This window comes from Cnephaeus nilssonii (genome assembly GCF_951640355.1).
Source record: "Cnephaeus nilssonii genome assembly, chromosome: 5".
Classification (NCBI taxonomy): Eukaryota; Metazoa; Chordata; class Mammalia; order Chiroptera; family Vespertilionidae; genus Cnephaeus; species Cnephaeus nilssonii.
The window spans coordinates 81,367,657-81,391,021 of NC_137076.1; the positions used below are offsets into that span (position 1 = coordinate 81,367,657).

Below are 23,365 nucleotides of genomic sequence, written 5' to 3' on the forward strand. Positions count from 1 at the left end.
TCAGCTTTATAAATGCATGTATGGCCATCACTACAGTTTGGCTCAGTGGATAGAGTGTTGGCCTGCAGACTGAAGGGCCCCGGGTTCGGTTCCCGTTAAGGGCACATGCCTGGGTTGTGGGCTCTATTCCCAGTAGGGGGCGTGCAGGAGGCAGCCGATCAATGATTCTCTCTCATCATTGATGTTTCTATCTCTCTATCCCTCTCCCTTCCTCTCTAAAGTCAATAAAGAAATATATTTTTTTAAAATAAATGCATGTATGTGTGCCCAAATTCTAAATTGGTCTCTTTAACAACACATCCAAGCTCTGCTGCACATAACAGGAAGATTATGCTTTAAAAAGATAAGCAATACATTAAAACAAACCTAGGAACTTGACTCACTCTTTTTTGCAAAAACTATATCTTTGAAAAGTATTACGTATGGAATTGATGAAGTATATATGGAGGGAGTTAAAATACTAAATAAGGGAGGTTATGAATTACAAAAATGTAAGGATCATAATCCACTAAAATGAGGATAAAAGCCAGTAACTTACTTTGTTACATCCATACTAGTCAAACCAATTTTATAAATACAATGAAATTACTGAAGATATTTTTGCCCAAAACCGAAAAACAAGGCTGTATGCCTTATGAGATATTTTAATGAAAAAAAAAGTTGTTAAATGGTGGCAAGGTTTATGAGATGAACAAAACAGAAAATCTCACATTTAAAGGGAAAACTTTATTTGTTCTTTCAAATAAATAAAAGGCAAAGTGCATAGATTCAAGAGCTTTTATTTTAAGAATAGCTACGCAATATGTAGTTTTCCCAGACAACCTCCAGGTGCCGCTATTGACCAAAGGGAAGAAAGGGGTTCTCAGTTCGCCAGAGCTTCCGGTAGAGTGCTTTCTAGCTTTGTCCTGCGCACAGCAGAAACGGACCCGCTCCTGTGCACTTGGGAGCACGTAACAAGTCCTACACTCAAGTCACAAATGTCCAGGGGGCTGTCGTTGATTTTTTAAACATCCCAGAGACATCTGGAGAAGAAGCTTCCCCATTGAGTTCAAGAAATGCAAAGGAGCTTCAGGCAAGCTGAAAAGATGAAAAGTCAGGTACGGTTTCTCTTCTTGCTGTCTTTGTTGTGCGGGGCCATCTCCCAGCAGATCCAGTACGTAATTCCAGAGGAGCTGGCCAAGGGATCAAGGGTGGGGAACCTCGCCAAGGATCTGAGGCTCAGTGTCCAGGACTTGCCAGCTCGAAAACTGCGGGTTAGTGCAGAGGAATTTTTCAACGTGAGTGCGGAGAATGGGGATTTGTTGGTGAGCGGTAGGATAGATAGAGAGAAGATTTGTGGGAGAAAATCTGAGTGTGCGCTGGAATTTGAAATGGTCGCTGAAAACCCAATGAATGTGTTCCATGTGATTGTTGCAATCCAAGATATTAATGACAATGCACCACGTTTCATTGCAAAAGGCATTGACTTAGAAATCTCTGAGTCAGCCATACCAGGGGTAAAATTCCCCCTAGATTCTGCACAAGATGCAGATGTAGGAAGTAACTCACTGAAAGTTTACACCATCAAGCCCAATGACCACTTCTCTCTGGCAACTAAGGAAAGCCCTGATGGAAGTAAATACCCAGAATTACTGCTGGAAAAGCCTCTGGACAGAGAACAGCAGAGCTCCCACCACTTAATCCTGACTGCCATGGATGGCGGGGACCCTCCTCGAAGTGGCACCACCCAGATCCAGATCCTGGTCACCGATGCCAACGATAATGCTCCAGTGTTCAGCCAGGACACGTACAGAGTTAGACTCCAAGAAAATGTGCCCCGGGGAACCTCCGTACTGCGCGTGAAGGCAACTGACCAGGATGAGGGTGCTAATGCACAGATCACCTATGCCTTCCTCAATGCCCCAACAAGCACCAACCTTCTCTTCAACCTCAATCCAAATACTGGTGACATCACAACCAATGGAACAGTGGACTTTGAAGAGACAAGTATGTATATGTTGGCTGTAGAAGCCAAGGATGGAGGTGTACACACAGCTCACTGCAGTGTTCATGTTGAAATTGTCGATGAGAATGACAATGCCCCAGAGGTGACATTCATGTCCTTTTCTAACAAGATTCCTGAGGACTCAGACCTTGGAACCGTAATAGCCCTCATTAAAGTGCGAGACCAGGATTCTGGGCAAAATGGTCTGGTGGCATGCTATATTCAGAAAGAAGTTCCCTTCAGATTAGAATCCACCTCCAAGAATTATTACAAGCTGGTGATTGACAGTGCTCTAGACCGGGAGCAGATAGCAGAGTACAATGTCACCGTCACAGCCACCGACAAGGGCAAGCCGTCCCTCTCCTCCAGCACAAGCATCACCCTACACATTGGTGACATTAACGACAACACTCCAGTTTTCCACCAGGCTTCCTACGTGGTTCACGTGGCTGAGAACAACCCGCCCGGGACCTCTATTGCCCAAGTCAGCGCCTCCGACCCCGACCTGGGACCCAATGGCCAGGTCTCCTACTCCATCGTGGCCAGCGACCTGGAGCCACGGGCGCTGTCGTCCTACGTGTCCGTGAGCGCGCACAGCGGGGTGGTGTTCGCGCAGCGCGCCTTCGACCACGAGCAGCTGCGCGCCTTTGAGCTGACGCTGCAGGCGCGCGACCAGGGCTCGCCCGCGCTCAGCGCCAACGTGAGCCTGCGCGTGCTGGTGGGCGACCGCAACGACAACGCGCCCAGGGTGCTGTACCCGGCGCTGGGGCCCGACGGCTCGGCGCTCTTCGACACGGTGCCGCGCGCCGCACAGCCGGGCTACCTGGTCACCAAGGTGGTGGCGGTGGACGCCGACTCGGGACACAATGCCTGGCTGTCCTACCACGTGCTGCAGGCCAGCGAGCCCGGACTCTTCAGCCTGGGGCTGCGCACGGGCGAGGTGCGCACAGCGAGGGCTTTGGGCGACCGGGACGCGGCCCGCCAGCGCCTCCTGGTGGCCGTGCGGGACGGGGGACAGCCACCCCTGTCAGCCACCGCCACCCTGCTGCTGGTCTTTGCTGACAGCCTACAAGAGGCGCTGCCAGACCTCAGCGAAAGTCCTCAGCCCTCTGACCCCCAGGCTGAGCTGCAGTTCTATCTGGTGGTGGCCTTGGCCTTGATCTCGGTGCTCTTCTTCCTCGCAGTGATTCTGGCGGTTGCCCTGCGCATTCGACGCTCCTCTAGCCCCACCACCTGGGGCTGCTTTCAGCCTGATGTTTGCTCTAAGTCTGGCCCCGTAGTTCCCGCCAGCTACAGTGAGGGGACTTTGCCCTATTCCTACAATCTGTGCGTTGCCTCGAATCCAGCAATGACCAAATTAAATTTTTCTAACCTGACCCCGGAAATGGCTCCCCCTCGGGATCTCCTGTGCGAGGATCCTTCTGTGGATGTATGTGCCAATAATGAAGACCCCCAAATCGCTTATGACTCTCCTTTTCCCTCACACGTGAGTTTCTTTAAATCTTAAATTTTATATATTGTATGTTATTCTCAGTGTGCATAATTAGTTTTGGTCTTTGTCCATTGTTCTAGTAGTGGTAGTAGGAGCGGAGGTGTATTGGATGGGTGGAAATGGGTCTCTTGATTGCTCAGTGCTCTTGGCAATTACCTAACTACTACTCTCAATCGGCACCATTGGCATTTCTGTATGGTCAGCAAATCTTCCTAAAGAGAGCTGTTCTTGGTTGTCGCTGCTTTTAGTAATAGCACTACCCTTTCTTAGTTGATGTGTGATACTGTTAGTTTCAAGGACTTTACTCTATAAAGTACTGGCAGTTCTTTCTCCTTAAGTTAAACTTTATGTTCTTCTCATCAAATAATCCTAGTTGTTATATTTCTTGCTGCATTGTGTATTTCTATTTTTAGATGTTTTTATTGACTTTAGAGAGAGAAGAAGGGAATGGGGGAGAGAGAAACATCTATTGGTTGCCTCCCATAGGCACCCCGACTCACACCAGGGATTGAACCTGAAACCTGGGCATGTTCCCTGACCTGGAACCCAAGCAGAGACCTTTTTGTGCAGGGAAGGACACTCAACCAACTAAGCCACACTGGTCAGGGCTGTAATGTGTATTTTTAATGTAGTTTTCCAATCATTAAGTTTCTTATCACTTATCACAAGTAGCAAAGACTGTCAGATCTTACATTTGAATCACTACCTTTGGGTCAACTTTATCCCACTTCATAATCTCATTCAGGAATAATTTTCTTAACCCTTCTTTAATAATTTATTTTATTCTACTTTGTCACCGTTATAATAAACACAATAGACATTTTTATAAAGCCTTTTCTATGTTTTGCTTTCTAGTATAGGTGTCTGAGAAAAGAATCAATTTTTCAAAACATCTTGTTTTCCTCCCAGTCCCCAGAAATTTGTGGGTCCTTTGAGAAGTGTGAAAAATACCTTTAACCTACTCTACAAATTCTGAAGATTTAAAAACTCTGAGTAGTTAATGGACTTTTGTGTCTGGTTAAAATTTATGAGTAATTTCTAGATGTTATTTATTATGTGAGGAATAATCTAAAGAACTGGGTACTTGCTGCTGTATCTCAAGTTTTCTCAAATTAGTAAATTACTTAAATAAGAAAACTATGAAACATGCAATGACTATATATACTAAAATGTTTCCTTTTACTGGTTATTTCTAAAATCAAAGTTAAAGTAAACTTAGAAACGGTGGTAAAGTAGTACCTTCCCGATGTGTCCTTATGTGAAAAAGATCACTGAAACATTGCTCTTTATAGTGCTTCATTCTAACTTTTCTGCCTTCTTATCTTTGGTTTTTACTTTTAAGATCAGAGTTTTTTACCCATTGTTTTAGGTTTTGCAGTTGCATTAGTAACTCATTTATTAAACACTGACAAACTATTTGCTGCATGCTCTATGAAAGGTGGTGCTTTAAAGTATGAGGATGCACTCTGAACATGATAGTCACAGACAGAGCCCTTGGCCTAGAAACTTGATGAGCAAATTCTCTTCCCAAACCTATCCCTATATTTTCTAATCACATTGATACAGGCATAAGACCAGCTCTTGAACAGTAGATATTTTCTTACAAGGGAACTAAAAGATTTCCATTCTAGAAAATCCATTCATGTGAGGAAACTTGTTTCTGCATAGGTTGGGACTAGAGCCCATATTTGCAACTCCCCAGACACTGGCTTTTCACCCGTTCTTCCATTCTTCAAGTACATCCTTGTTCCCAGGATAGATAAATGTGTCTCTTACACAATACACTGTCCTGAAAATGGACTATGAGAATAAATAATGCAAAAACTTAAAAGGGGTGGAAAAAAATCTTAGCAAAAAACAATATCATATTTTCCCTGGACAATTAATTACTTTATAGGGCTTATTGTACAGAAAGATTTTGATTGTTTATTTTCATTGCAAATAAAACAATAGGAGTTCGACTTCGACTTTTATTCTTTCGGGGGAGATAGGATACGGAAAATAAATGGTGTACACAGAGGATGCTTTACCAAAACTAGATTGCAATAACAGGCTAGGACTCTGGGTGTCGCTGTTCACCGATGGGGAAAAGACAACCAGTAATTTAATCCGAACCACAAAATTTCTGCATCACAAAGCACTGACCCTGGGGCTTTACAAAAGCTTCTAACTGGACTCCCAGAACGCCAACAGCCAACGGAGAAAATAACTATCTTGGACCGCGCAGATCCTGGGACTGCTTAGGCCTCCACCGAGGGAAAAGCCCAGCGCAAGCTTCTCCGCGGCGGCGCTGTAATGGCGGCTCCTCTTTATCGTCCAGTCTGGCACCGGTTAGTTGGGATTTGCCTTCTCCTAGGGGCCCTATGGGAAATTCGGGCCGAACAGATTCGCTACTCGGTGCCTGAGGAGCTAGAGAAAGGCTCCTTCGTGGGCAACATCGCCAAGGACCTGGGCCTGGAGCCCCCGGAGCTGGCGGAGCGCGGAGTCCGCATCGTCTCCAGAGGTAGGACGCAGCTGTTTGCTCTGAACCCGCGAAGCGGCAGCTTGGTCACGGCGGGCAGGATAGACCGGGAGGAGCTCTGTGATAGATCTCCAAAGTGTGTAGTAAGCCTGGAGATTCTCCTAGAGGACAAAGTAAAGATTTTTGGAGTAGAAGTGGAAATAATCGATGTTAATGATAATGCGCCCAACTTTGGGACAGAGCAAAGGGAAATAAAAGTCGTTGAAAATGAAAGTCCTGGGACAAGATTCCCTCTTCCTGAAGCTTTTGATCCGGATGTAGGGGTAAACTCTCTGCAGGGATACCAGCTCAGCTCAAATGCTTACTTCTCCCTGGACGTGCAAAACGGAGCTGATGGGATAAAGTACCCTGAGCTGGTGCTGGAGCGAGCCCTGGACCGCGAGGAAGAGGCAGTTCACCATCTGGTCCTCACCGCCTTCGATGGAGGCGACCTGGCTCGCTCTGGCACTACCAGAATTCACGTAACACTTGTGGATACGAACGACAATGCCCCCCTATTCACTCAGCCCGAGTACCATGTGAGTGTTCGGGAGAATGTGCCCGTGGGCTCCCGAATTCTCACCGTAAAAGCCACTGATCCAGATGAAGGAGCCAATGGAGAAGTGACATATTCTTTCCGGAAAGTAAGAGATAAAATATCCCAGCTATTCCAGTTGAATTCTGTGACTGGGGATATAACAATATTGGAGGACCTGGATTATGAGGACTCTGGATTCTATGATATAGACGTAGAGGCTCACGATGGTCCTGGTCTCCGAGCCAGAAGTAAGGTACTGGTGACAGTGCTGGATGTAAATGACAATGCTCCAGAAGTGACCGTTACATCTCTCACCAGCTCTATCCAAGAAACCTCTTCCCCAGGCACAGTAATTGCACTTTTCAATGTGCATGATAGTGATTCGGGAGAGAATGGCCTAGTCACATGTTCTATTCCAAGTAATCTGCCATTCACACTTGAAAAGACCTACGGAAATTATTATCGATTGTTGACACACAGAGCTCTGGATAGGGAAGAAGTCTCAGAATATAACATCACAGTAATGGCCACTGACCACGGAACTCCGCCACTGTCTACAGAAACTCACATCTCACTGAAGGTAGCAGACATCAATGACAACCCGCCTGCCTTCCCTCATGCTTCTTACTCTGCCTACCTGCCTGAAAACAACCCTAGAGGAGCCTCCTTTTTATCCATAACCGCCCAGGACCCTGACAGCATTGAGAACGCCAGAGTCACTTACTCCCTGGCTGAGGGCACGCTCCAGGGGGAGCCTCTCTCTTCCTATGTCTCTATCAACTCTGACACAGGAGTCCTGTATGCTCTGCGCTCATTTGACTATGAGCAGGTTAGAGACCTGCAACTACTGGTGACAGCTAGTGACAGTGGGGACCCTCCTCTTAGCAGCAACGTGTCTCTAAGCCTGTTTGTTCTGGATCAGAATGACAATGCACCCGAAATACTGTACCCCTCTCTCCCCACTGATGGTTCCACAGGTGTAGAGCTGGCACCCCGCTCCGCAGAACCCGGATACCTGGTGACCAAGGTGGTGGCAGTGGACAGAGATTCAGGCCAGAACGCCTGGCTGTCCTACCGCCTAATCAAGGCCAGTGAGCCAGGGCTCTTCGTGGTGGGGCTGCACACAGGAGAGGTGCGCACTGCCCGGGCCCTGCTGGACAGAGATGCCCTCAAGCAGAGCCTGGTGGTGGCTGTTCAGGACCATGGCCAGCCCCCTCTCTCGGCCACTGTCACTCTCACCGTGGCTGTGGCTAACAGCATCCCAGATGTGTTGGCTGACTTGGGCAGTCTTGAGATCCCTTCGACTCCAGAGGCCTCGGACCTCACTCTGTACCTGGTGGTGGCAGTGGCTGTGGTCTCCTGTGTCTTCCTTGCCTTTGTTATCATCCTGCTGGCACTCAGGCTGAGGCGCTGGCACACATCACGTCTGCTCCAGGCTTCAGGAGGTGGGTTGGCAGGTGTGCCCACCTCGAACTTTGTGGGTGTGGATGGGGTGCGGGCTTTCCTGCAGACCTATTCCCATGAGGTCTGCCTCACTGCTGACTCCAGGAAGAGTCACCTGATCTTCCCGCAGCCCAACTATGCAGACACACTCATCAGCCAGGAGAGCTGTGAGAAAAGCGAGCCTCTTTTGATAACTCAGGATTTACTTGAAACAAAAGGAGACCCCAATCTTCATCAGGTAAGTCAATCTTGCCACCCATAGGCAGATAGCTGTGTCTTTAATTTTATAAGCTCTGATTGTATAAGATGTGTTCCAAATCAATAAGATACTTCTTTTTAGTATTCTATTGCTTTAAAGGGGAGGGGCAGGTGATCCTTCAATAATGATTAATAATGGTTACTGCACCTAAAAGGTATTTTTTAACTTATTCTGTGTAGTCTACATCCAGTAATAGTTTCAGCAACCATTTCTTAATTTTATGTTTCTAACTACCTCAGTTCTTTAAAGCCATTTTTCTTTAAGTCTTATTGAAAGTATCAAAGTGCGAAATAGAAGGCAATTGTGAAAATTCATATTAAAACATTCTCTCTTATGAACCTATTGTTGAATCTGGACTGAATAATTAATTTTTTTCTCTTTTTAAACCCAGCATATTTTTCTTAAAATTTACTTTTTTTACTTGAAAGGGTATTTTCCATTATAATTGAATGATGGCAGTTTATAAATACTGGGGAAAACTTTTAACATTTAGATATACCTTTAACAGTGATAGCTTCTCAGTTGGACTGGTATATTGTAAATATTTTGTGGTTGCAGTTTCTGAGATGCACTAGCAGTGACTATGTGGGATTCCTTCTATGCACTTCTGTGATTTCCAAAAATATTGCCCATTTTATTTCAATCATTTCATTTTAATAATGTCTAAATTACCTATTATGGCATCACTATGAGACCCTTCTCTGTTTCTAAGGAAACATAACTTTGAAAAATCTTTCCTTTTTTCATCATGGGATCCCCTTATAAAGGTCAGGTAACTCAATTTCAGAACTGATATGGTAAGTAAGCCTCATCCCTGTTCCTGCAAATTGCCCTCAGGTAGCTCTGTCACTTTGTGGCTCTTCAATGATCTGATATAAGGGGAAATATTTTGTATGCAAGGGCTATGCCACTTATGTTCCTCATGACTTCCTTTAGTTCTCTTGGTTTGGAATTCATGAATGTCTAGGACTACACAAATTAGTTGTGTTTGGATACCTGGAAATTGTATCAATAGATTGTGGACTATGCCTCAATTCAACTTAAGAAGGAGAGTTTCAGTTTCTAGATTTTTTTGTCTCTGTGGGAAGTTGTGGTGCAATACAATATAGTAAATAAGAATGTGATATGATACAACCAACTGGCATAGAGAGGAAAAAGGAAGTAACAAATTAATGTTGAGCAATAAATCATAACTGAGGAGAGATTATTTACAATACTAGAGCCTTAAAATATAATTTGAAATATTAATTGTCTCTAACTGTGTCAAACATATTTAGATGGTGATATTGGAATATATTCCAAAATCAGAATGGTACGTATTTTAAATGATTAGGAGAGCAGCAGTAGAGAACTTATAACCAAATAACATACGGAAAATACATTTTTGCTTGAATGGGTACTGATTTTCTTTTAGAAAATACTATTTTAGTTAAATAAATTATTGTACAACCATATGGTGGGCTACTACATAGCTATAAGAAATAAATGGAAAACCTCTTTATGTATTGATATGAAATGATCTCCAAGATATAATGAGTAAACAAAGCAAGCTGCAAAACATGGTATATTGTATACTTTCATATATGTATGAAAGCGGGGAGGGCGTTTATAAAATTCTGTTTCACTATACAAGACATTTCTCTGGAAAAGTACACAAAAAAAGGAACACTCATTTCTTCCGGGACAAATGTGCTGTTGAAAGCAAAGAGGGAGAGTCTATAGAATATGCTGAATATACCTTTGGAACTATATGAATATATACCTATTTAAACAAATAAATACTCTATAAATACGCAAGAGCAAAAAAGTTCTTTGCAAAACATTTACAAGCCATCGGAGCAGTTTCACGGAAAAACCCCTGGGCGTCGCTGTAGGTCAAAAGAAGAGCAAGAAGATGTCTGAGACGCTTTCCGGAGCCTCTCGGAAGGTAACTTCCTGCTCAAACCAGCCACACGGAGGCCAGTACAGACTCGGTTACAAGAACAAAGCAGGGGAATTGCCCCTACCCCGGATTTTTGCCATTCACGGAGGGCTTATTCCTCCCTCCCGCCAAGGAGCAGAGCAGCAGCGGAGGGAGCCAGAGGATGAGGCCGAGCGCGGAGAGGAGCAGCGCGGGGCGGTGGCGGCAGGTATTGTTGCCCTTTCTGCTTTCTTTGTTCCGCGGGGCTCTCCCGGACCAAATCCGCTATTCAATCCCCGAGGAGCTGGCTAAGAACTCGGTGGTAGGAAACCTCGCCAAGGATCTGGGGCTCAGAGTCCGGGATCTGCCGGCCCGGAAGCTGCGGGTTAGCGGGGAGAAGGAATATTTCACTGTAGATCCTGACAGCGGGGACTTACTTGTGAGCGACAGAATAGACCGAGAGCAGATTTGCGGGAAGAAGCCTCTGTGTATTCTGGATTTTGATGCTGTCGCTGAAAAACCACTAAATATTTTCCATGTAGCAGTAGTAGTGCAGGATATAAATGACAATATGCCCTCATTCAAACAGAGTAAGATTGATTTAAAAATAGTAGAATCCTCTAAGCCAGGTAAAACATTTCCTCTAGAACCGGCCCTGGATTGGGATGCTGGTCCTAATTCACTGCAAAGATACCACCTCAATGACAATGACTACTTTGATCTCGTGGAGAAACAGACTCCAGATGGACGTAAATTTCCTGAGTTGATCCTGAAACATTCTCTGGACAGAGAAGAGCAGAATTTCCATCAACTGGTCCTCACAGCTGTGGACGGTGGAGACCCACCGCAAAGTGGCACCACCCAGATCCAAATCCAAGTCACGGATGCCAATGATAACCCCCCGGTGTTCAGCCAGGACGTGTACAGGGTCAGCCTGAAGGAGGGCGTGCCCCCAGGCTTCCCTGTGCTTCAAGTGACGGCCACGGACCAGGACGAGGGCATTAACGCGGAGGTCACCTACTCCTTTCATAATGTGGACGAACAAGTGGAACAATTTTTTAACTTAGATGAAACAACAGGATTAATCACGACGAAGGATCATTTTGATTTCGAAATGGCTAATAGTTACACCCTCGGTATAGAAGCGAAAGATCCTGGGGATCTAGCAGCGCACTGCAGTATCCAAGTCGAAATCCTCGATGAGAATGACTGTGCCCCTGAAGTGATTGTGGCCTCCGTGTTCACTCCTCTTCCAGAGGATTCACCCCCAGGAACGGTGATCGCCTTGATAAAAACAAGAGATAGAGACTCAGGAGAAAATGGAGAGGTTTACTGCCGCATACTGGGAAAGACGGAGTTTACATTGAAATCTTACTCAAAGAACTATTATAAGCTAGTGACAGACGGGAGCCTGGACCGAGAACAGACCCCGGAGTACAACGTCACCATCACAGCCACCGACAGGGGCAAGCCGCCCCTCTCCTCCAGCACCACCATCACCCTGCACCTCACCGACGTCAACGACAACGCCCCGGTTTTCCAGCAGTCCGCCTACCTGGTCCACGTGCCAGAAAACAACCCGCCAGGGGCCTCCATAGCGCAGGTCAGCGCCTCCGACCCCGACCTGGGACCCAATGGCCAGGTCTCCTACTCCATCGTGGCCAGCGACCTGGAGCCACGGGCGCTGTCGTCCTACGTGTCCGTGAGCGCGCACAGCGGGGTGGTGTTCGCGCAGCGCGCCTTCGACCACGAGCAGCTGCGCGCCTTCGAGCTGACGCTGCAGGCGCGCGACCAGGGCTCGCCTGCGCTCAGCGCCAACGTGAGCCTGCGCGTGCTGGTGGGCGACCGCAACGACAACGCGCCCAGGGTGCTGTACCCGGCGCTGGGGCCCGACGGCTCGGCGCTCTTCGACACGGTGCCGCGCGCCGCACAGCCGGGCTACCTGGTCACCAAGGTGGTGGCGGTGGACGCGGACTCGGGACACAATGCCTGGCTGTCCTACCACGTGCTGCAGGCCAGCGAGCCTGGACTCTTCAGCCTGGGGCTGCGCACCGGCGAGGTGCGCACAGCGAGGGCTTTGGGCGACAGGGACGCGGCCCGCCAGCGCCTCCTGGTGGCCGTGCGGGACGGGGGACAGCCACCCCTGTCAGCCACCGCCACTCTGCTGCTGGTCTTTGCTGACAGCCTACAAGAGGCCCTTCCGGATCTCAGCGAACGTCCTCAGCCCTCTGACTCCCAGGCTGAGCTGCAGTTCTATCTGGTGGTGGCCTTGGCCTTGATCTCAGTGCTTTTCCTCCTCGCGGTGATTCTGGCGGTCGCCCTGCGCTTGCGACGCTCCTCCAGTGCCGCCTCTTGGGGCTGCTTTCAGCCTGGTGTCAATACTAAGTCTGGACCTGGGGTTCTCCCCAATTACAGTGAGGGGACTTTGCCCTATTCTTACAATCTGTGTGTTGCCTCACAGTCAGCTAAGACGGAATTTAATTTTCTCAACATAACCCCGGAAGTGGCTCCCCCTCAGGATCTCCTCTGCGAAGATGCCTCTTGGGTACCAAGTACAAATCATGGAGATACTGAGGGCTCATTTGACTCAGATACTATTTTAAAGGTGAGTTTTAACTTAACTTATTTTCACTTCGGGTTCTAATGTTTATTAATAAATCACCTATCTGGGATAGGAGTCTCCATTTCATATTTAATTGTCGTGTGGATTGAATTTAGGCAATTTTCTGCCCTACTTATCTTAATTTTATCTAACCAAATCTTGACGTGGTTTTCTATCTAGTATGTGAGAGTTATTTGTTCAGAATTACAAGGCTTTACTACATGAGATACTTCTCTTTCTTCCTCATCTTTACGATCCTTGCCTCTGAAGATTTAATACTATTGGCATCTTAAACTATTTATTTCATATTCAGGGCTTTTATTACTCAAATTTTAGTTTCACTTCCTCTTTAAATTATAGTACTTCAGAGTAAAGAGAGCTCCCCATCTTATTAGTTTGGGAAAACTTGGAACTAAAGAAAGGAAGAATTGCCCCCAGTGGCATGGCTTGTCAACAACAGAACATGAGTAGGACTGACTTGAACACACCAGCAGTCTAAGTGTCTTTACAAGCTAAGTGTCTAGGATTCCAGATCTATTTTAAAAGGATGAGCAACCTTTGAGGTCTGTGGTATCTACTACTAACAGTGTGCTTAATGATGGAAGAAATGTTTTTCTCTCATGTATAGTAACAAATTGCTCTTGTGAAAATTGTACATTGAGAAAAATTTTGTAACCTATACTCACATTCTGTACTTAAAACTTGATTTTCTGAATTTTCTATTTATAGATATAGAATATCTTAATTTTTCATTTCCCTATGATGGTATCATTAAGTAAAAATTGCTTCTCTCACATAATGGACTCCCCAAAATGTCCATTTTTTAAAATCATGAGGTTTTGCTACTATATAAAGGTGATAACTTTAAATATCTTTCTCAACATAGAGAGTCCAGTGGCTGCCTGCTCACTGTTAAGTTATAGACATATTTTCTGCATGGATGATGAACTAAAGCCATTTGCTACAGTCACTATATAGATTCCCTCTCCTCAAGAGTCTGTCACTGTATGATGTCTAACTCCAGTTTAGACATGGTAATAGGAAAATATGCATAATGCATAGCTAACCCAACTCGAACTCTCAGTCTAATATAGTGTAACTGCTTTATTTCTAGTGTGAAAAACTGGAAACTTTCTCAAAGACCTCACATGTAACAAAATGAACTCTCAATTCTTTCTGCATATGACAACTAATACAATTTCCATGAATCAGTAGACCTTTTTGCAAAGGTGCATTGACAGCTAGACTTATTTCCTTGGCATTCTTAATGTACAAATGGGCGCGTTTTCACAAATATATCTTAATACAACGATGAAATCTTAAAACCTACAAAAGTAAGAATTACAATGTTCTAATTTAATGGACTCAATTTAGGTAAAAAGTAAATAAAAGACATAGGCTCAATGGCATATTCAATAAAACTTTTCTAAAGAGTAAAAATAATCTAATGATTATATTGATCTCAGGGGTTTATGGGTCTTGCTATTTCAAAATTAAACCTTAATTAAATATAAACAATGTCATGCAGTAATACGTAAAGGATGCAGCAAAATTATTAGAAATGAAATAAAACAGGATATAAAAACAGAATTGGTGTAGTAACTGGTTAGGACTCTGAGCGTCGCTGTTCACCAAAGTGGGAAAGAAGCTGCTGCTAGATGCGACCCGACTCGCAGCTTCTTCCGCACTAAACACACACAGGACGGACAAGCTCCTGGAAAAAGCCTTCTACCCGCGCCTCTCTCTCATTTCCAACAAGGAATTTGTACCCTTTGGCTTTTAAGAAGTAAGGAAACAGCAGGCTGGAACCAGAACTAAGAGAAAACTGGTCGGAAAGAAGGCAATGGCGGATGCTCAGAGGGGCTGGGGCTGCCGAGAGCTGCTCCTGCTCTTGCTGTTCTTGGGGATGCAGCGGGGAGCCAGGGCCGGGCAGATCCGCTACTCAGTGCAGGAGGAACTGGACAAAGGCTCCTTCGTGGGCAACATCGCCAAGGATCTCGGGCTGGAGCCTCAGGAACTGGCGGAGCGAGGAGTCCGCATCGTCTCTAGAGGTAGGACTCAGCTCTTTGCTCTGAACCCAGGAAGTGGCAGCTTGGTCACCGCAGGCAGGATAGACCGGGAGGAGCTCTGCGCTCAGAGCGCGCGGTGTCTGGTGAGTTTTAACATCCTGGTTGAGAATAAAATGAAAATTTATGGCGTAGAAGTAGAAATAATTGACATTAATGATAACTTCCCACGTTTCCGCGATGAGGAAGTAAAAGTAAAAGTTAATGAAAATGCTGCTACAGGGACACGGTTAGTGCTTCCCTTTGCTCGAGATGCGGATGTGGGTGTGAATTCCCTCCAGAGTTACCAGCTCAGTTCCAATGTGCACTTCTCTCTGGATGAGAAAAGTGGAAGTGATGGACAAAAATATCCGGAGCTGGTACTAGAACAGCCCTTGGACCGGGAGAAAGTGGCTGTTCACAACCTCCTCCTCACAGCTTTAGATGGCGGAGACCCCATACTTTCCAGCACTACGCACATCCGCGTGATGGTCCTCGACGCAAACGATAACGCGCCCCAGTTCACTCGATCCGAGTACAGGGTGAGTGTTCCAGAGAACATACTTGTGGGCACTCGGCTGCTCATGCTAACCGCCACGGATCCAGATGAGGGAATAAATGGAAAATTGACCTACTCTTTTCGCAATGAAGAAGACAAAATTTCACAGACTTTCCAACTTGATTCCAACCTGGGTGAAATTTCAACAGTGCAGTCACTGGATTATGAAGAGTCCAGATTCTACCTCATGGAAGTGGTAGCTCAGGATGGAGGTGCTCTCCTTGCCAGCGCTAAGGTGGTGGTCACAGTACAGGATGTGAATGACAATGTCCCAGAAATGATCCTCACCTCTCTTGCCAGTTCCGTCTCTGAAGATTGTCTTCCTGGAACTGTAATTGCATTGTTTAGTGTACATGATGGTGATTCTGGAGAGAATGGGGAGATTGCATGTTCTATCTCTGGGAACTTGCCCTTTAAATTGGAAAAATCAGTTGATAATTACTATCACTTATTGACAACTAGAACCCTGGACAGAGAAGAGATCTCAGATTATAACATCACAATAACTGTCATGGACCGTGGAAACCCACCCCTGTCTACAGAAAACCACATCTCCCTGAAAGTGGCAGACATCAATGACAATCCTCCCATCTTTCCTCACACTTCATACTCTACCTATATTCCAGAAAACAATCCCAGAGGCATCTCAATCTTCTCTGTGACCGCCAATGACCCTGACAGTGGCAACAATGCTCAGGTCACTTATTCTCTAGCCAAGGACACATTTCAGGGAATGCCTCTTTCCTCCTTTGTCTCCATAAACTCTGACACCGGTGTTCTGTATGCACTGAGCTCTTTTGACTATGAGCAGGTTAGAGACCTGCAACTGTTGGTGACAGCCAGCGACAATGGAGACCCTCCACTTAGCAGTAATGTGTCACTGAGCCTGTTCATGTTGGATCAGAATGACAACACTCCTGAAATCCTCTACCCCACACTTCCCACTGATGGTTCCACCGGTGTGGAGCTGGCACCACGTTCCGCAGAGCTTGGATACCTGGTAACCAAGGTGGTGGCAGTGGACAGAGACTCAGGCCAGAACGCCTGGTTGTCCTACCGCCTGCTCAAGGCCAGCGAGCCAGGGCTCTTCATGGTGGGGCTGCACACGGGCGAGGTGCGTACTGCGCGGGCCCTGCTGGACAGAGATGCGCTCAAGCAGAGCCTGGTGGTGGTGGTCCAGGACCATGGCCAGCCCCCTCTCTCTGCCACTGTCACGCTCACAGTGGCTGTGGCTGACAGCATCCCAGATGTCCTGGCCGACCTGAGCAATCTGGAGCCCTCCGTTGACCCTGATGACTCCAGCCTCACTCTGTACCTGGTGGTGGCAGTGGCTGCTGTCTCCTGCATCTTTCTAGCCTTTGTCATCATGCTGCTGGCACTCAGGCTGAGGCGCTGGCACATGTCACGTCTGCTCCAGGCTTCAGGAGGCGGGTTGGCAGGTGTTCCCACCTCACACTTTGTGGGCGTGGATGGGGTGCAGGCTTTCCTGCAAACCTATTCCCATGAGGTCTGCCTCACTGCTGACTCGGGGAAGAGTCACCTGATCTTCCCCCAGCCCAACTATGCGGACACACTCATCAGCCAGGAGAGCTGTGGGAAAAGCGAGCCTCTTCTGATATCAGAGAAGATAAATGCAAATGAAGAACTAGAAGTTGTTCAGGTGAGTTTTCTTTCTTAATAGGGATGCTTAGAGCATTTTGTTCATTTGTTTCCTCAGTTATTTTTCTTCCACATTCAAATAGGTTAATTATATAAATAGTGAATCATTATTTGCTTTATTTAGAGATTAGCTTAGTGTAATTTGATAATTAATGCTTTCTCCATTTGTTATCAAATTATATTTTGGGTATAGTATCTTATTTTTTTCAATATGTGGGTATTTTAGAAAATCTAGCTGATATCCATACACTTAAATGAAACGAGTACTTTATTATTTTTTTAAACAAGTGCTTTAGAAGTGGTTAAACATAATCACTTTACCCAAAGACTTTCTTATAGTCAGAACTGTTATTATCTTGTTTGATTAGTCCAAACTATTAGATAATGTTTTCTTTTGAATATTTGCCTAAACACCAATTGTGAATATGTTTTAGAAAGGATATTGTGGCCGAAACCGGTTTGTCTCAGTGGATAGAGCGTCGGTCTGTGGATTGAAGGGTCCCGGGCTCGATTCTGGTCAAGGGCATGTACATTGGTTGCGGGCACATCCCCGGTAGGGGGTGTGCAGGAGGCAGCTAGTCGATGTTTCTCTCTCATGGATGTTTCTAGCTCTCTATCCCTCTCCCTTCCTCTCTGTAAAAAATCAATAAAATATATTTTTTAAAAAGAAAGGATATTGTGGTTTAGCATAAAATTAATTTACATATTTGAATAAGCCACTGGACGAATACAGAAAAAGTCTGCATGAGAAATGTCAGAAAAAAAGATTAAATTTATATTGATGATAATGTCTGTGGCATTCTGAAATCTGGAAATTTTGTGTTAAACCATGAAATTATCAGATGTGTGTATTAGTTGAGAGAAGAAATCAGTGAGGGGCCTTACAATTGTGCTTTATTCCGTGATGCAGTTTAAAATCTCCAAAAGTTTAGATATCGCTACATTCATTAAATTCAAATATGCCACACACCTGGCACCTTCTGGTTATAGGTAACCCTTTCACTTTTCAGAATCAATATCTACCTGAATATTTGCATACAATTCTGCTTTATATAAGAGTCTAAGATTTGTGTTTGGAAAGTCAATTCAACTTTTAAATGGTTTCAAGTTTTAAAACTAATTTCTCAGGGCTATGTTTAACTTAAATTAAGATTTTTTCTTAATAAAAGGCAGGTCTCTGGGTCTCACATTTTATGAGTACATGTTGTGTCATGGAAGAACTACCCTATTCACTTTTGGCATCTGATTTACTAGAGATGATTTTCAAAAGCTTCTTTTCAAAAGATTTTTCTGTCTTCCAAATTTTGTGCTTTCAACAGTTTGAACATCAGCTACAAAGTATTAATAAGTGGGAGGAAATGGAAGTAAAATATTAATGGGATAATAGGCTACATTACTCAACCATATCAAAGGTTTGTTGATACATTTGAGAACATAGGACCACTTGGTTTTTATTTTTAAATACTTTTTAAACATTTATTTGAAGGGGATCCAATTATGTTTATATATAGACAATTCTGACCTCAATGTAAAATGTACAGACTCACTGAATAGTGAGTGTATCCAAAGAGTAACAAGAGAATCTGTATGATAGATACTGATATCCTTCACTTTTACATAAAAACTCACTTTTGCATTTTTTAAAGAAAAGGGTATAGAGTTGGGTATGTGTCCTGAGTTAACTTTTTCATGCAATGGAGAAATATCTTTTAAACCTCTATAGACTTTATAAACTTTACATTTGTGTTTGGAAAATCAATAAACCTCTATAGACTATAAACTTGAATAAACTTTACATTTGTGGTTGGAAAAATCAATTCAATTTTAAAATGGTTTCAATGTTTAAAACTCATTCATCAGGGGCTGTGCTTATCTTAAATTAATAGATTTTTCTTAATAAAATCCTGGTCTGTGTGTCTTAAATTTTATGAGTATATTTTAAGTATACTTTACATAATAAAATGCTTGATTCACACACTCTGCGTGTGCATATACTCTATACCACATACTCTTAAAGTGTTTAAATCTTCAGTTTCATATATGTTCTGAAAAAATAACTTCCCTGTGCTAATGGGAGTGTTCAGATGTGGTGGAAAGGCACTGGCTCAGTCATGTTTTGGAACAAAGTCTTGAGTTAGTAATGTTTTTTACGTTTGTATAGAGATGCCAATGAGTTTCTGTCTAGAATACTAAATACAATGAGCAGTTTAAGAAGCTCTAATAGTCTTCCACTATGAGTTCAACATTGCTACACATCTGTCAAATTTTTAGAATGACAATATATTATGTAGGTTTAAAACAATTTCTTTGTGAATATTTCTAGTTTGGAAATGAAATGGAAACTGTAATACATCTATCAGAAACATGGAAATTGGCAGGCTTATTGACAAAGAAAGTGTCAATAATTATCAGAGTATGACCTGGGGCCCAAAGAAAAGTGGACAACATAGATTACTCTCTGGGATATATAATCATGAGAATTTATACTTCACCCCCATAATCCGAATAACTCACCACTGTTAAGATACTTGAGAAGAAACAATGCAATTAAAGATGATAGTAATGTATTGTGGAAAAATAAAATGAGTAGTATAATTTTTATATCACAATAATTTAATTGGCAGTAGACACTTGGAAACTAAGGAAAATAGAGTATCTTGCTTCTTACCATACTTCTATTTTGTAAAGTCCACCAATCTCCTTGATATCTATCAATTACTTTGGGAAGAAGATGATAAAGATAAGAGAAGCAAGTGAGGCATAGGGTAAAACTAAAAGCTATGAGATTTGTTAATTTTATAAGTGACAAGAAAATAGAGTGGAATAACAATGCAAATTGTTATTTTAAGAATTTACATATTACACCATCTGCCACCACCAACACTGTATTTCATTTTTATCACTTTCTATATATTATTTTATTTTGCCCTCAATTCTACTAATGTAAGCAGGGAATATGTTGTTATGACCACTTTATGGCAATAAAAACTAAAAGCACGACTATGCCAATAAATATCTTCAGCAAGGTACTTCTGTTCTCTGACGAGTAAAACTCACTTAATTTGGATGAGTACAGTTCACGTTCAAAGAAATGACAACCAGACCGAAGATATAATGAACATTTAAAATATTATATCCTTGTAAAATGGGAAGAAAAGTATCTGCATCAGGACACAGTGGAATTGTCTTCTAGGCGGCTCAGATTTGGAGCTGATTTAGTAACCACCACTGCAGTTCTGCAGCCGAGACGCGGGGTGCCGCTGTCGGCTAGTTCTGAGCGAAGTGTCGGCTCTTGAAAAAGGAATCGCCATCAGACCGAGGAATCGGAAGAACTGTGCGCTCTCCGGCTCTCTGCAGAGAAGCTAGCTATCAGATAATTTGTCTGCCCAGACAAATCAAGGAACCACTCTTGCTCAGAGAATTCTTGGGATAGATCGCTGCTCTTCGGAATCAGTAAGGAAAACTTTCAGAAAGCGGGATGGGAAACCGCTGGGGACCGCAGGGCCAGGCTGGGCGGAGGCGAATGCCCTTTCTCCTCCTGTTGCCTTTGTTCTGCCCGGCGCTCTCCGAACACATCCGCTACACTATTCCTGAGGAGCTGGCCAGGGGCTCGCTGGTGGGGAACCTCGCCAAGGATCTGGGGCTTGGTGTGCGAGATTTGCCTACTCAGAACCTGCGGATTAGTGCCAAGAAGAAATTCTTTACAGTGAACACCGAGAACGGGGACTTACTTGTGGGCGACCGTATAGACCGAGAGCAGATTTGTGGCAAGAAGTCAACGTGCGTTCTGGAATTCGAAATGGTTGCTGAAAAGCCTTTGAACTTTTTTCATATAGCTGTGGTGATTCAGGATGTCAACGACAACCCACCGACCTTCAGCCAAAATATCACTGAACTGGAAATCAGTGAACTGGCCCTAACTGGAGCCACCTTTGCCTTGGAATCCGCACAAGACTCTGATGTAGGGGTCAATTCCCTGCAGCAGTACTACCTCAGCCCCAACCCACACTTCTCTTTGACCCAGAAAGAGAACCCTGATGGCACTAGGTACCCAGAACTGGTGCTGAAGGCTCCCCTGGACAGGGAAGAGCAGTCCTGCCACCACCTGGTCCTCACCGTTGTGGATGGGGGTGAGCCTGCCAGAAGCTGCTCTACCCAGATCAGGGTGATTGTGGCAGATGCAAATGATAATCCCCCAGTGTTCACCCAGGACATGTACAGGGTCAGTGTTCCAGAGAACCTGCCAGTTGGCTCCTCTGTGCTAAGAGTGATGGCCACTGACTTGGATGAGGGCATCAATGCTGAGATCACCTACACTTTCATCAACATTGGTAAGGCAGTGAGACAGCTGTTCAAGCTGAACAGTCAAACAGGGGAAGTCTCCACTGGTGGAGGACTGGACTTTGAAGAGAGAGAGCGCTACACAATTGGGGTAGAAGCAAAGGATGGTGGACGTCACACAGCACATTGTAAAATTCAGATAGATATTTTGGATGAAAATGATAATGCTCCTGAGATAACCCTGGATTCTGAATCTAAACATATACAAGAAGATGTAGAGCTGGGAACTGTTGTTGCCCTGATCAAAACACATGATCTGGATTCTGGCTTTAATGGGGAAATCCTATGCCAACTAAATGGAAACTCCCCATTTAAAATAGTTCAAGATACAAAAAATACATACAAGTTGGTGACAGATGGAGCCCTAGATCGAGAGCAGACTAAGGAATACAACATTACCATCACAGCCACCGACAAGGGCAAACCTCCCCTCTCCTCCAAAACAAGTGTCACCTTAAACATCGATGATGTCAACGACAATGCTCCTGTTTTCCACCAGGCCTCTTATCTGGTCCGGGTGGCAGAAAATAACCCACCGGGTGCCTCCATAGCGCAGGTCAGCGCCTCGGATCCCGACCTGGGACCCAATGGCCAGGTCTCCTACTCCATCGTGGCCAGCGACCTGGAGCCACGGGCGCTGTCATCCTACGTGTCCGTGAGCGCGCAGAGCGGGGTGGTGTTCGCGCAGCGCGCCTTCGACCACGAGCAGCTGCGCGCCTTTGAGCTGACGCTGCAGGCGCGCGACCAGGGCTCGCCTGCGCTCAACGCCAACGTGAGCCTGCGCGTGCTGGTGGGCGACCGCAACGACAACGCGCCCAGGGTGCTGTACCCGGCGCTGGGGCCCGACGGCTCGGCGCTCTTCGACACGGTGCCGCGCGCCGCACAGCCGGGCTACCTGGTCACCAAGGTGGTGGCGGTGGACGCCGACTCGGGACACAATGCCTGGCTGTCCTACCACGTGCTGCAGGCCAGCGAGCCCGGACTCTTCAGCCTGGGGCTGCGCACGGGCGAGGTGCGCACAGCCAGAGCTTTGGGCGACAGGGACGCGGCCCGCCAGCGCCTGTTGGTGGCCGTGCGGGACGGGGGACAGCCACCCCTCTCAGCCACCGCTGTGCTGCACCTGGTCTTTGCTGATAACCTGCAGGATGTACTGCCAGACCTCAGTGACCAACCAGCATCCTCTGACCCCCAGGCTGAGCTTCAGTTCTATCTGGTGGTGGCGTTGACCTTGATCTCCGTGCTCTTCCTACTGGCGGTGATTCTGGCGGTTGCCCTGACCCTGCGACGCTCCTCCAGCCCCGCTGCCTGGAGTTGCTTTCAGACTGGTGGTGTCTGCTCCAACACTGGACCTGGGGTTTTCCCCAACTACTGCGACGGGACTTTGCCCTATTCCTACAATTTATGCGCTGCCTCACACTCCTCAAAGACTGAGTTTAAATTTGTCAATATAAACCCTGAAAATGCTCCACCACAAGATCTTCTATGTAATGAAGCCTCTTGGTTTGAGAGTACCAGTAATGATAATCCGCAAATGACATCTGATTCAGTCAAGTTGCAACAGGTGAGTTACTTCAAAACTCTCTCCTCCCGTAAGTATAATTAGGTTTCAATTCATTATTTTAGAGGTAAAAAGTATACAGGCTAAACATATCTTGATTTTGTGTTTTATTGATTTGGAGGGCATACAATGGGGGTGTTGGAAATTCTTTGTTTATCTGTGTTGCAATTGTTCTTTCATACAAAGTCACCTTGTGATAGTCTTGAAATTTTTGTTAATCTGAAAACAATATATCCTGAAACATTTTTAATACATTTGTACCTCACACTCTCATTGTGAGACACATTAGCTATATATAATTAAACATAAATCCAGACAATTAAGTGTTTTTCTTAGTTTCAATGCAGTCAATCCTAAATTGTGGTTTATATATACTATATACTATATACTATATACTATATACTATATACTATGTACTATGTACTATATACTATATAATATGTAATATTTTTCATTGTAGCCCATATGTTTTCACTTCATTTGCA

The 23,365-nt window shown here is 45.0% G+C and overlaps 2 protein-coding genes across 8 annotated transcripts in view; both read left to right on the top strand.

Moving 5' to 3' along the window:
• LOC307099905 (protocadherin gamma-C4) overlaps positions 1-23,365 on the top strand; it is a gene marked incomplete at its 5' end in the record, with an annotated part of 162,285 nt that overhangs the window by 20,911 nt on the left and 118,009 nt on the right. The window contains one exon of one of the 7 annotated variants that reach the window (XM_079771985.1): positions 947-3,470. The exons of 3 other annotated variants lie outside the window; for them this stretch is intronic. In XM_079771985.1, coding sequence (XP_079628111.1) covers positions 1,056-3,470 — 2,415 coding nt within the window. Of the gene's footprint in view, positions 1-946; positions 3,471-5,746; positions 8,196-10,201; positions 12,722-20,227; positions 22,884-23,365 lie in introns of those variants that run through there. 3 more of the 7 variants (XM_079771973.1, XM_079771976.1, XM_079771974.1) reach the window with 3 other exon arrangements.
• Positions 14,377-17,112, top strand: LOC307099909 (protocadherin gamma-A5-like; the record flags this gene model as incomplete). The annotated part of the gene is given in 5 exon segments (XM_079772012.1): positions 14,377-14,391; positions 14,394-14,498; positions 14,502-16,989; positions 16,992-17,060; positions 17,063-17,112. Coding segments are annotated over 5 exon segments (2,727 nt in total).